The sequence below is a fragment of the Patiria miniata genome, unplaced genomic scaffold (assembly GCF_015706575.1).
Source record: "Patiria miniata isolate m_02_andy unplaced genomic scaffold, ASM1570657v1 HiC_scaffold_5, whole genome shotgun sequence".
NCBI classification, from domain to species: Eukaryota; Metazoa; Echinodermata; class Asteroidea; order Valvatida; family Asterinidae; genus Patiria; species Patiria miniata.
Genome location: NW_024037072.1, coordinates 38,646,641 through 38,658,739, shown reverse-complemented (window position 1 = coordinate 38,658,739; position 12,099 = coordinate 38,646,641). Strand labels below are relative to the sequence as shown.

Genomic DNA, 12,099 nt, shown 5'->3' with positions numbered 1-12,099 from the left:
AAGTTCATACAAATAGCCATCCTTAATCTATGATAATTAAGTTAAAACATGACAATAAAACTAACATTTGTACATACCTTTGGCAGAATAAAAATGATGGAAATGATAAGTGAATGTTCAGGCCTGACAGCTGAAACAATACACTTTTAAATTTCAGTTGGCCACTCCCCCAACAGCGCCCTCTGTTGTCAGAGCCAAAGTCATACAATTTTAATTTCATTCAAGAAAAGTTTTCTTAAAATGAGAAAGTATTTTTTTGTACAATGCATCAACAAAGAACACTTGGCAAGAATAATTTTCTTGAAGTGTAGCATTTTTGGAAGACAAGAATTGTTTTTATTAACATAGGAAATATTTTCTTAAAATAAGAAAATAGATGGCAAATATGAGAAAAACACAGTTCGTAGTTCTTAAACAAATTTCTTATGTAAGAAATTTTCTTAAAATTAGAAAATTTTCTTGTAATGAGAATAGTTTTGAGAAAAAAAATCTTAAAAGAAGATATAATTTCTTAAAGTATATTTTATTAAATATTTTAAGAAGTATTTTCTTGCCCATTTTCTTTTTTCTTACAAATTATCTTAAAGCTAGAATATTTTTCTAATTTCAAGAAAAGTTTTCTTAAGTAAGAAAATATTTTTGGCAGTGTACAGTAATGAATAACAACAAATGTCATTGGAAAGTCAAGATGCCATTGGCAGTTTTTCTCAGGTTTTTTAACACATTAATTTATAGTGGTTTCATAGTTAATAATAAGCTTTAGGAGAAAATTACAGATCCACAATTTGGAGAGGCTAATTATAAAAAAGAAAAGTGTAGTACTGATAAAGAACAGGAGGTTCTGACTGGATGTTTCAGTCATGAGGTAGAACCATATATCGCAAAATGTTAGAATATCCTGAGGAAACCAGCAGTTGTAATTCCACAACGAAAGGGTCCTAATGTACAAGAAAGTCCTTCACAAAAAAATCTTAATCTTAAACACTAAAGAAATTTGAAATTTGGGTTTATTAAAACAATTAAACCCACAATGAAAATGAACGTTTCAGTATCCAATCCATAAAAACAAACTTATTACCAGCAAATTTTTTTTTTTTATTCCGGCAAATTTTACTTTGCAGGGGAATAGCAAGACGTCTCCAACCAAAATTGGTGGAGTATATTTCCTACCTGCATAGCATGGGCAGAATGACTTCAATGACGTGGGGTGCGTCATTGTACGTGGCACCCGTTGTGGCCATCTGGTCCAGCTCCTTCATGACGGCCTCCAAGGTGGGAATTCCTGATGTCAGTCGCAACAGTTCTTCTGCAACAATTCGGGGTAAAAAAAAATGCACATTTTTATTTTGAAATAACAGATTTATAATCAAGTCAATCACAAACCAATCAAGTCAAGTCAATTCACATGTCAGATCACAATTAGGAAGGAATGAACTGTGACAAATGAATGTCTTTGTCACACCTCATTTGTGAGCATGACTTGTGATCACTTGTGATGCCTTGCGATCACTTGTGAAGCCTTGTGATGACTTGTAGTGACATGTGACTGACTCAATTACAACTCTGGATAGTGAACCTCTAGATTTCTTAAAAGCAAGCATTTTGACAAAGGTTGAACACGTCAGACTTCTATTCTTTTTTGGGAGGGAGGGGGTGAGGGGCAAACCTTTTGAAAGGAAAAGGGTCTTTTGAAAGCACCCTGAGTTTCAGAAAAATAACTGAATTACGGTTTGTACCCCAAAATCACGTCATTAATTTCAGCCCCCTCATTTGCTTGAAAATATGCCTTTTTCAGATTTTGAGATGTGACCTTCATCAAGAGTATCATTTTTTTTGGGGGGGGGGGGGGAATTCATAGGCATCTAAACGTGATAATGCACCTGCTCCTTCATAATTTGCCCCTTTCAGCTCTAGCTGACCCAGCAGTGAGCTGCCGTTGTGCTTGTTGAGGTGAGGCTCCAGGAAGGCAACAGGGAAAGCACCGGCAAAAGCTGCCAGTAACTCCCCGATGGCTGGCCTATGCCTAGAGAGACAAGAAAGATTCCGATGTCAACAGCGGATCAATAAAAACACCATTTTGATTAAAAAAAAGAAGGCAAAGAATTCACAAGAGTGCACCACCAACAATGTACGCTTTGCAGAGGCCATTTTTCAACTTCAGGATTGAATTCCTGCACATAACTGTCCTGCAGATAATCGTCTGTCCTTCATTGTGAAATGCCGTACCATGCATTTGTAGCCCTCTTAAAAAGTTACCATTTGCAGAAAGAAAAAAATCCACTCATTCTTTTTTTTTCCCAAGATGCAATGCTTGAGGTTGGCCTCTCCTTCGTTACTGCGTTGTGGCTCACTGGCTTGTGAATTGTTCTTCTTCTGTTTCATTACATAAGGTGGAACACACTGCAAGCTTGCTGTTCATATCTATAAGCCAGTGACAATTTGCTGCTTTGTGCATGCTTCTTTCTTTTCAACTCTTTTACCGTAGCATCATTTCAAAAGCTGATATCTCTCATGCAGCAGTTATGTTACAGTGATGGTAAGCAGTGCATCACACTCAAAAAAGCTCCCTGCTTAAACACGCAGGTTTTCAGAGCTGTAACAGCATGTGGTTTTGAACTGCCAATAACTCCTCATCAAATGGTAAGTCTGCTAGTACTCACTGCAAAATGTACAACACAGCAGAGGCTGAATTTCAACGATCATTCTTTATACACACTCACATTCACACAGGTTTGTTTATGGTGTAAATCAAGGATTTTCTATTATTACTCTTCCCTTTTCCTTTGTTTATATAACTATTTTGCAACAGCTCTCATTGGTTTTGTACACGTTTTCTAATCGAGGTCGTCCTCGATTTGGTTCCTATCCTCAATTCATTGATGATGTTGCACGTGTGTGTCCTTGATTTACACCATAAACATGCACACTCACACATATAGACAAATCTGGGCACCTGATCACCGCACACTCATCACAAGGCCCCCTTCAATGGAAAAACCATTGTGCACTATATGTACAAAGCAACTGTTCTGTGATGAATTATCTGAACAATAGCTAGCACAATGCTTTCGCCATTGAAGGGGGCCCCTATGATAGAAGTGATAGCGTGCCCTGATTGGTCTATATACAAGACACTGCAGCCATTCTGTGTTGCAGCTATTCTGTGGAAAGAAAGCATTATGTGGAACTTTAAAGGAGCACTCTGGTCTGATCAAGGAAGCATTAAAGCAGAAACAACTGTGTGTGTTCAATGAAATTATTGGAGGGTTGATGAGTTATGCTTGCCATCATCAGTACAGTTGCTTAAAATGTGTCTGTTTTCTTTCTTTTTCCATCCCCCTTTTTTTGGGGGGGGGGGGTTTAAAAGTGATGAAACAAATATGTACGATATTTCATCTATCTCCACATTTTGCATTGGCAATTATAACAGTCCACAAATCATTTAACAAACCAGAGTGCCCTTTAAAGCCGGCATTTTTTTGTGCACGGTTAGCATTTCATGTGCATTTTATTTACCACCCAAAGCTGTGAATAAAATATAAGCACTTGATAGACCTTATGCGTTAAGGTGGAGTTGAAGGGCAATGGTTTTGTATCGCTCAGATAGGCATGAGTAAACCTTTTTTTGTATTCATTGTTACTAAATTAAACTAACACAGAGCGCCCTCTGAGACACCTCCAACGCATAAGGTCTATACGTCTGCAATGAAAACATTCTGGAAAAATTAATGGTGTTGACATATGTTAAATTATTATTAGCCCATTACACATTTCAACAATCTATAAAATATAAATTGAACTTAGATAATCAATGCATATACACCTGCACCATGAAGTGGCATAGTAGGGCAGCCCCACAGAAAAGATACGTCCCATAAAAAGATCTGATTTTGTAGTTCACAGGGTTATGGTTCATGTATATTTAACAATTGTTGACTGCTGTGATTTGGAATATGACTTAACACCAGAGGGGCGCGTAGCACCAGAGGTGAAGCCGAGGGTGCTTTGCGCCCTAAGGGGGTTAAAAACTGAGGGGGGGGGGTAAAAAAAAATTGTTATATCGTGCCAATAACTCCAAAAGATAAATGGTTGTAACTTCCTGTGTGAAAAATAAATTAAACCACTGCGATGAAAACTTTGATAACTGAAAGTTTTGATGTCCTGCCAGACATCCATGAGACTGAGCAGTCGACGTTGCAGTTCTCATTGCGTGAAGCTAGTGCGCCGGCAGGTTCCATATGCTTGCGCAACACGCGCAATGAACGCAGTGCGATATCACGGATCTCCAAGTAAAAGTGGATAAATGTGTGTGACATGCGTTTTTATAGACCAGACACGAGGCCGTTCTCGACCAATGAAATTACAGTATCCAAGCACATGATATAACAAATATATATATGTCCCATTCACCACAGGGTCAAAGGTCAAAAGAAAAACGGGCAGACCCATCCGTAAAATTTTGGGGTAGAAAGAATGTACAATGAGAGACCTTTGAAACAGAGACTTCAACAGAATTCGTGGTTACATGTAGAGCTGTAATTGTAGCAATGAATTATGTTATGGACTCCCACATGTACCCCTCAACGGTGACAAAGAGAGATTTCAGAGGGACCAATTGCTTCATGTGTGGCACTTGTACGCATAGGTGCCATATGCCTACCGCTCGCCCAAAGACGTTACTGGTCCGCGCACATTAAGTGCATTTGTGCATACCTCACGCCCTAAGGGCATGAACTAATGGTCTTGTGTGCATGCATGCAGTGTTCCTTCCAAGGAGCTCTCGTAAGTGGTCATGCACAGAGTCCATAACACACAAAGGAACAACTAATTCCAAAGTCTGCCTTTACCCAAACACTGCAGTTTGAATTAAATTAGAAAATTTGTTTGTCAGAGCCAAAAGATGAGTTTAGGGTGCTATAAATTAGAGTGTGAGCAATGCACAATGGTGTGAAAAGGCCAAGAAATTGAGTTAGAAATCACTCCAATATTAGCTTGGGTTTTGTGTTTTAGAGTGTGGGTGTAATCATGGGCAAAGCATCAAAGAAAAGAGGTCAATTTCAAGGATTTTGGCTCCCAGTGAGTTAAGCCAACCATATCAGTTTATGATGTGCAACTGTGGAATAAGAGTAGTGCAAAAGAAGACAGAAAGGACCCAAAATCCAGCCCTGGGAATGCCAAAGAGCCCAGTTGAAATCTCCTAACCTTTAACCGATTAACCTGCTTCCAATTGTGATTTATTGAGGAAATGATAGTGTTTAGATAGTGTCAGTGATGGCAGGCAATGTGCTGTTAAAAGCAAGCATGCATGCAATGTGAACGTTCATGGTGTGTTTGTTTGAGATGTCTCTCCTCCAATTACCTGTCGATGTCCTCTTTCACTTGCATGCTGTAAGGCACAGAGATGTGGTTACCATAGTTACCACGGAATGAAAAACCAAGAAAGATAGTCGTGTCATGCCATGTTCCATATCAAGTGCAAGAGGGTATAAAACATTATGAACGATTGAAGTACAACGTAATATTCCATCCACATTAGTAAATGAGGTCTTCTGAAATGTGTTTTAAGAGCAAAAATGATGTTTATAAAAATTCAAAAAAATCTGAAATCTCAGATTGTATTACCCTTTACCAAAAGAGAATTTTTAAAAAGAACTTAACCAAGGACATTTCCCAAGAAATAATTTGAAATATTAAAATGCAAATATTTTGTAACCAATTTTGAGAATCAATGTCCAAGATTAATTGAAAATTACCTTTACGTTCAATTTAAAAGCAAAATGGATGCAAAGACAATAATATAAAATTCAGATTGACAGATACCGTACAAAACACTTCAATTCCCAATTTATCACTGTTATTACACCATAATCCAGCTGGGATTTACTAATGTGTCTCCTACTTCTGTACTTACTTTTAATTTGATCTTTACTTTTTACTTTTCATGTTAATTGCAGCTACCATGTAATTATATGCTATTACATTAATCAATCAATTTTAACAACAATGTTTAGGCTTGGAAACACTTTTTTCCCCTTCACACTGACTCAAGTAGTTGACTCCACATTTGAGGTCAAAAGGACAAGAGTGCCCTATCCGTTCTCTGACTCAGTGAACTCGTAAGATATTGAGGGAAGTTTTTGCGATTAGGCCTTGCCCTACTCCATCTTGGTTGCTATGCAATAGCGCCCTCTATTGACTCACCTGTTGACATAGAGGGATTTATCAGCACCCAGTGAGTAGAGACTGCTGAGGAGTTTGTAACAGGCTACCTGCACCTGGTCCACTGTGGAAAAAAAACCAAAAAAAACAACAACAATAATACATGGAGCAAAAGTAACGCAACTTGTGTATTTGATCATAAAAATGAAGAAAACTTTTTTATGTACAATGTTACTTTTAATTTCAGGAGTAAGGTTGAATTGTGATGGTAAGTTTGGAATATGACATTGCAACAGAAGAGCTGCTGGAACAGAGGCCACATTCCTGACATGTATACAGTGGGCCACTGAGATTACCTAACATTGCACATCGTTGCTCACAAAAAGAAATCAAACTTAAAAATCGTACAAAAGGCAGTGATGGATATGTGGCCGTGCCAGTTTCCGAATAGTTAACTTCATTTTCACAGAGGATTTCTCTGATTGGCTCTTATAACGTCACATTGGCTGCGTTGGCTTTCTTTGAGTAAACACTAGTTTGCCGGAGGAATGAAAGACGACTGCCGGCAAACTAATGTTTACTAAATAGAAAGTTAGCATAACCAATATGATGTAATTATACAGGAGTCAATCAGAGAAAGCCTCTGTGAAAATAACGTTGACTAAAAGTGTGGTTTGTTGCCGAGTATTTGTTGCCTTTGGTAAACGAAATACCATACAAAATTGTTGCCATACAGATGCAAATTTTTTTTACCAAAAGCAGCATTTGCTTTTACGTGTCTTCAATCACTCAAATAATTGTGGTCAACAAATTAAGGCAACTTTATACGTGGTGAAAATGCAAATGTATATTTGTGAGGTCGCAAATATAGGCTTTAAATTTGCAAAACAATGACGCACTTTAAATCTGGCATTTAAGCCACAAATGAAATCCCATTCACATGAAGTGCAAATCAGCTCTGAGCACACATGCAACAAACTCCCAAAAGTTTAACACATATCGACTCCAGCAAATTCAGCCGCCGTAATTAAAACCAATTAACATGAAGTACATGAACCAGGCTTGAGTCTACTAGATAGCAATTCGGCAAAAAAAACCGGTGCCCTGTGAACTGGTACTCACAGAGTATATCCTGTCCAAAATGGTACCTCCCCAGGTGGCTGAAGAGGCTGGTCAGTACAGGGATGAGGACCCCAGGTACGTAGTTGACCACCATGCTACCCTTGACCACCTGTGTGGTCTTGATGTGAGTGAAGCGGCCGTTCTTCACGTTCTGGACGGTGGCGGTGAAGTCGTCGGCTGCATGCTGGAAGAAGCTGACAAGACCTTTCTTGACCACGTCAGAGCTGTGCTTCATCACGGAGCTGATGTGTTTGAGGATTTTTTTTTGCAGAGGCGGGACAAATATAAAAAGTATAAGTGAGCATGAAAAATGGACAGAGGCATGACTTTTGACATGCATCCTGTAGTAATACTCCACTTAGGAATTTATCGAAAGGATGATCATTTTATGAGGGAAATCAGAACTCCAAAAGGCTTCAGAAGTCTGCAATTGGTAACAAGTTGATTAGATATACCTTGCATCCATAGACTGGGCAACGACCCTCAGACATCTGATGATGCACTGTAGATCCCGGCCTGGGAAGGAAATAAAATGCCATCGTTATTCCTCCACTGCTCTCATAGACCTTTAATCCTTGATGAGTCTCAGACTGTTCGTTATTTAATCTTGAAATCGTTTCTGTTGGTTACTGACAGGCAAAACAAATTTTCGAAACATCTCTCTGAAGTATTTCCCCCCAAATTAAACAGTTCGATGAAAATCAGCGTTACGTGACCACTACATCCAACTTCATAAACAAGTGCGACGTAGCCCATATGTCTGAGACTTATCAATATTTGTTTTCATCTTAAAGCAATAGAAACTTGTGGCGCATACAAAACAATTGGTCCTAAATGGGCTTTTAGCAACCACACCAAAAACTTACTTCCACTTTCTTTCCTTTCTAACATCTGCCTCTGCACAAACTTCCTTTAAATTTCCTTCAAACTGTTCCACAAATTAACTTTCTTTTCCCTATCGCAATGTGGCGCAAGCCATTTTTAACTAATAAGGGGTGGATTTTCTTAAAACTCACCGAACAGGTTGATCTTCTGTCTGACTAAATGTGACAACTTGCAGAACAAACTGCACAGAGAAAAAAAAATATCGTAAGTGATGAAACGTTTGTTTAAACTGAGCACTAACATTTTTCTAATTTATATTCGTCTATATCTTCTCAACATGAAACTTTCAAATATACATTATACCTGTTCACAAGTTGTGATTCAAACTTTTCAGATACAATGAAGCCAGTCAGATATTACCTTGAAAATTAGTCAGACAAGATATTGTATCTCAGCAGTGGAAGAAAAAATTAACAAAATAATTCACTTGGGGGGGGGGGATTATAGCTTGATGACTGCTCATCACAATAACCATGGCGGGGAAATTATAACTTGCAATAACCATGGCAAATGGCACAGAGTTTACAGGATCACTAAATAAAGAAAATAAATAGAAATTATAAAAAAAATTGAACAGGCCAAATGTGACATAGATAAATGAAACGGAAAAGTTCCTACAAAAAGTTTGGCCAATGCACTTCATGCATTATTGCTACTTCATTTAAATGTACTTTGAAACCTAAATCTGAAAGAAAGTTCAAAGAAAAACATTCAGTTATACTGCAATTGTTCATTAATATGAGGGAATTCATGTCATCTCATAATAATGATTGAATAATAAAAAAAATGGACAAAAACTAGGTGTTTAAAACAAACTTTCAGAGACAAATCCTTGGCATTCCACTATGGATGTTTTTTTTGGGAACCCACTGTACCAGTAATTATCGTGATTCTATTGGTATGTTGAAAGTACAGTAATCTTAATTTTAAATACCCGCATCCATAAATATGTTAATACAATTGGTCACAGGATATCTCTTACTTGCGGGAAACTTCTAGTCATTGTTTCTAAGACTGCAATGGCACTTCTCATAGTTATTTCATTTGAGTAAAGTTAATCACTGAAATGAAAACCCACGTCACAAATTGTAATGACCAACTGCAACACGTGTTACAATGAGAAGACTGTTCAACGCTGATTATATGACAATTTACTTGATACAATGAACAACGGACAGCGCTTGCTTCTTCGAGATAAAAAGAGTACAGTATCTGTCAAACATTAATCCTTAGGATTGAGGACTGTTAGGGCTATACATAATGAAACGTAAAGTAAAACACATCAGCAAGGAAAGCCCCAATAAAAGAGAAAGGAAACGACAGAAATTTATTTTGCAAATGGTGCAACTTTGGGAAAAGTTCACATAAGCACAAGAAATGGCCAGTCCAAGTCATTGACAAAGTTACAGCTGATAGAAACAGCGAAGAAAATTGTTGTACTTATGGCTACTTATTAATAACAATAACAAATTTCTAGCTTTTGCTTTCATGAAAACAACGGCTCAAAAGGTTGCCTTGATCTTGGGGAACGGGTCTCATTTTTGGCTTTTTTAAACGTTTATTTTCATTATAATAAAGCCTTCAAATCTTTGGGTCCTTCTGTCTACAATTACAAAAAAAAACACTACAACGACTCTACAAATAAATCACATATCACGGTTGAAAAGTTAAACAAAATAACTTCTTATATTTTTGTACTAAGTCAGGAATGGTGCTATAACATCATGAAACAATAAACAATAAAAATCACACAGAAAAACAAGATGGAGATGTTGTCCAAATCAAATAAGTAATCAGGGATTTTTTCCACACAACTAAGGTGTCACACTTTTCTCCAATGAGCTGAGGGGTCATAAAATAAAATGCTTATATCTTAAAAAAAGAAGAAGAATTGTTACGAGGTTTTTCATGCAGCCAGGGGAGATGCACTTTCAAAACGGAAACAGGATTTGGATTTTTCTTTTCATGCAGAGTTTTTCAGCCTCTCACCTTGCCACCATGATCGTTTCCACTGGGGAAGCACCAGTCTTGGCAGGTTGCCCACTTTTTAAGGAGTGGACGGGGTTGTGATGGTGGGGAGGGGGGGGGGGAGTTGGAGGGGTGAGTAGCAGGGGGGTTGAAAGGTCAGTTTGGAGGTATTGTAAGGAACATTACACATTAACCGGAATTGTATCACATTTCTGGAAATATGCAAGACATGTGTCCACAGTGTAGCAAGCACACATCATGTGCATGCACAATACTGCTTGGGGTTAGGCTTCTCTGCTGTCTGATGACCATACATGTACAAGCTTGCAAGTTATAAGCAGTCCATCACAAGACAGTCAAAAAGTCTAAGAACAAGTCCCGTACCAATTAAACAGTGGATGAAACAAGAAAAAAGAATGCCTTTTGTTATAATTCATTTCAAGAGCCCATCACTTGACATGAGATGACTTGTGATTGACTTATGATTGACTTGCGATGCCTTGTGATGACTTATGATTGAGTTGTGCATGAGTGATTTGGGATCGACTTGTAATGACTTGTGATGGTCTGTGATGTCTTGCGATGCCTTGTGATGACTTGTGATCAATACGTGATTGACTTATGATTGACTTTGTTAATGACTTAAGATTGACTTGTGACTGACTTGTGATGTCTTGTGATTACAACTCTGTGGGATACATTAATCAACACAGCCTGCATTTCCAAAGATTCCATAAGCATGATCAAGCGTACAGATTATTGTCCCCTGAAAAAAAGCTTGTGCAATATTATCTGGCATACATTATCAAGCATAGTCTGAGCATCACCCGTTATCCACGGAGCCATCTCCTGTCTAACGTCTGATATGTCAAAGCATGCAGATTTATGCAAGCCGCGCGCCAGCCAATCGGAGTCGACTTTAATAAATCTTGACGTCATTTCATTTCAAAATCAGGACTAACGCTGTGATTGGTCAATTCGAATGCAGCGTTTTGTAATACAACAACAGCTGGGAGCGCATTCGCGTAACATGATACCGAGCGCCGCGCGGTGACATTTTTTTTTAAAATCCATGTCTATGACGCGCAACGGGTGAATGACCGAAGACCCGATAGACCTAAGTGCCTGCTGATTGGTCAAAATCTAGGAAGTCAAGAGGCGGGGTCTTGCCTAATTAATCAGCAAATCTGTTCGCGCATAATAGACCACGGCATTCGCCGTGGTCTATTACATAGACTATATCAAGCATGCTTCTGTGGTGTAAATGCGTTAAATGCACATTTGACTTGACACAGGGAACTCTCATGTGAGCTTGCAATCACAAGCAAAAAAACATGTACCAGCATGCACTGCTTTCTAGTTGTGTCTGCCTCTCGTGATTAGTAATTATTCTTTGTATGGAGTGGAAACTAGAAAATATAATTATAGGGAATCATAAAAACTTTGAAAGATGATACCTTCATACATCATGTACATGTGTATCATTTGAACTACATATCTGTCTATTCTTTTTCATGGACTAACTGTAGCGCCATTCATAAATGTAACATGACAGTTCAAACTGTGTTTTTATTTGGCATACAAATGTCGATACAGGCATATTTTTTTTAAATGGTTTGCACAGCAAAAATGGAAGTTCCATCCCACGGTAAATAGAACTTCCACTGCACGTTACACATTGGTTGTGCCTTCAGGTACCGGTAGCTCCGATGCTGTACTTCAATAATACCAGTTAATTACGAGGATTTATTCAGGAGTTGTATAAAACAAATAATGAATGTTTCACAATTGTGCAATGGAAAGAATAATTTCTTTCGGTGACAGATGGAATGTTCCATTCCACTCCTGGAATGGAACATTCCATTTGTCATCTCATGAACTATTCTTACCATTGCACTCATAAACATTCATTATCTGTATAATATAGTGACCAATTTCTCGCACCATAAACTGTACTGAGTCGTT

General features: G+C 38.1%; 1 protein-coding gene across 8 annotated transcripts in view; it reads right to left on the bottom strand.

The window, feature by feature from the left end:
- Positions 1 to 12,099, bottom strand: part of LOC119741193 (ryanodine receptor 2-like) — a 78,034-nt gene that overhangs the window by 50,888 nt on the left and 15,047 nt on the right. For 6 of the 8 annotated variants that reach the window (XM_038216908.1, XM_038216910.1, XM_038216913.1 and 3 more), the window contains 7 exons: positions 8,298 to 8,347; positions 7,737 to 7,797; positions 7,282 to 7,523; positions 6,202 to 6,283; positions 5,360 to 5,386; positions 1,881 to 2,023; positions 1,171 to 1,306 (listed from right to left, as the gene is read on the bottom strand). In XM_038216908.1, the coding sequence (XP_038072836.1) occupies positions 1,171 to 1,306; positions 1,881 to 2,023; positions 5,360 to 5,386; positions 6,202 to 6,283; positions 7,282 to 7,523; positions 7,737 to 7,797; positions 8,298 to 8,347 (741 nt within the window). The remainder of the gene's footprint in view (positions 1 to 1,170; positions 1,307 to 1,880; positions 2,024 to 5,359; positions 5,387 to 6,201; positions 6,284 to 7,281; positions 7,524 to 7,736; positions 7,798 to 8,297; positions 8,348 to 12,099) is intronic. The other 2 variants (XM_038216912.1, XM_038216916.1) reach the window with 1 other exon arrangement.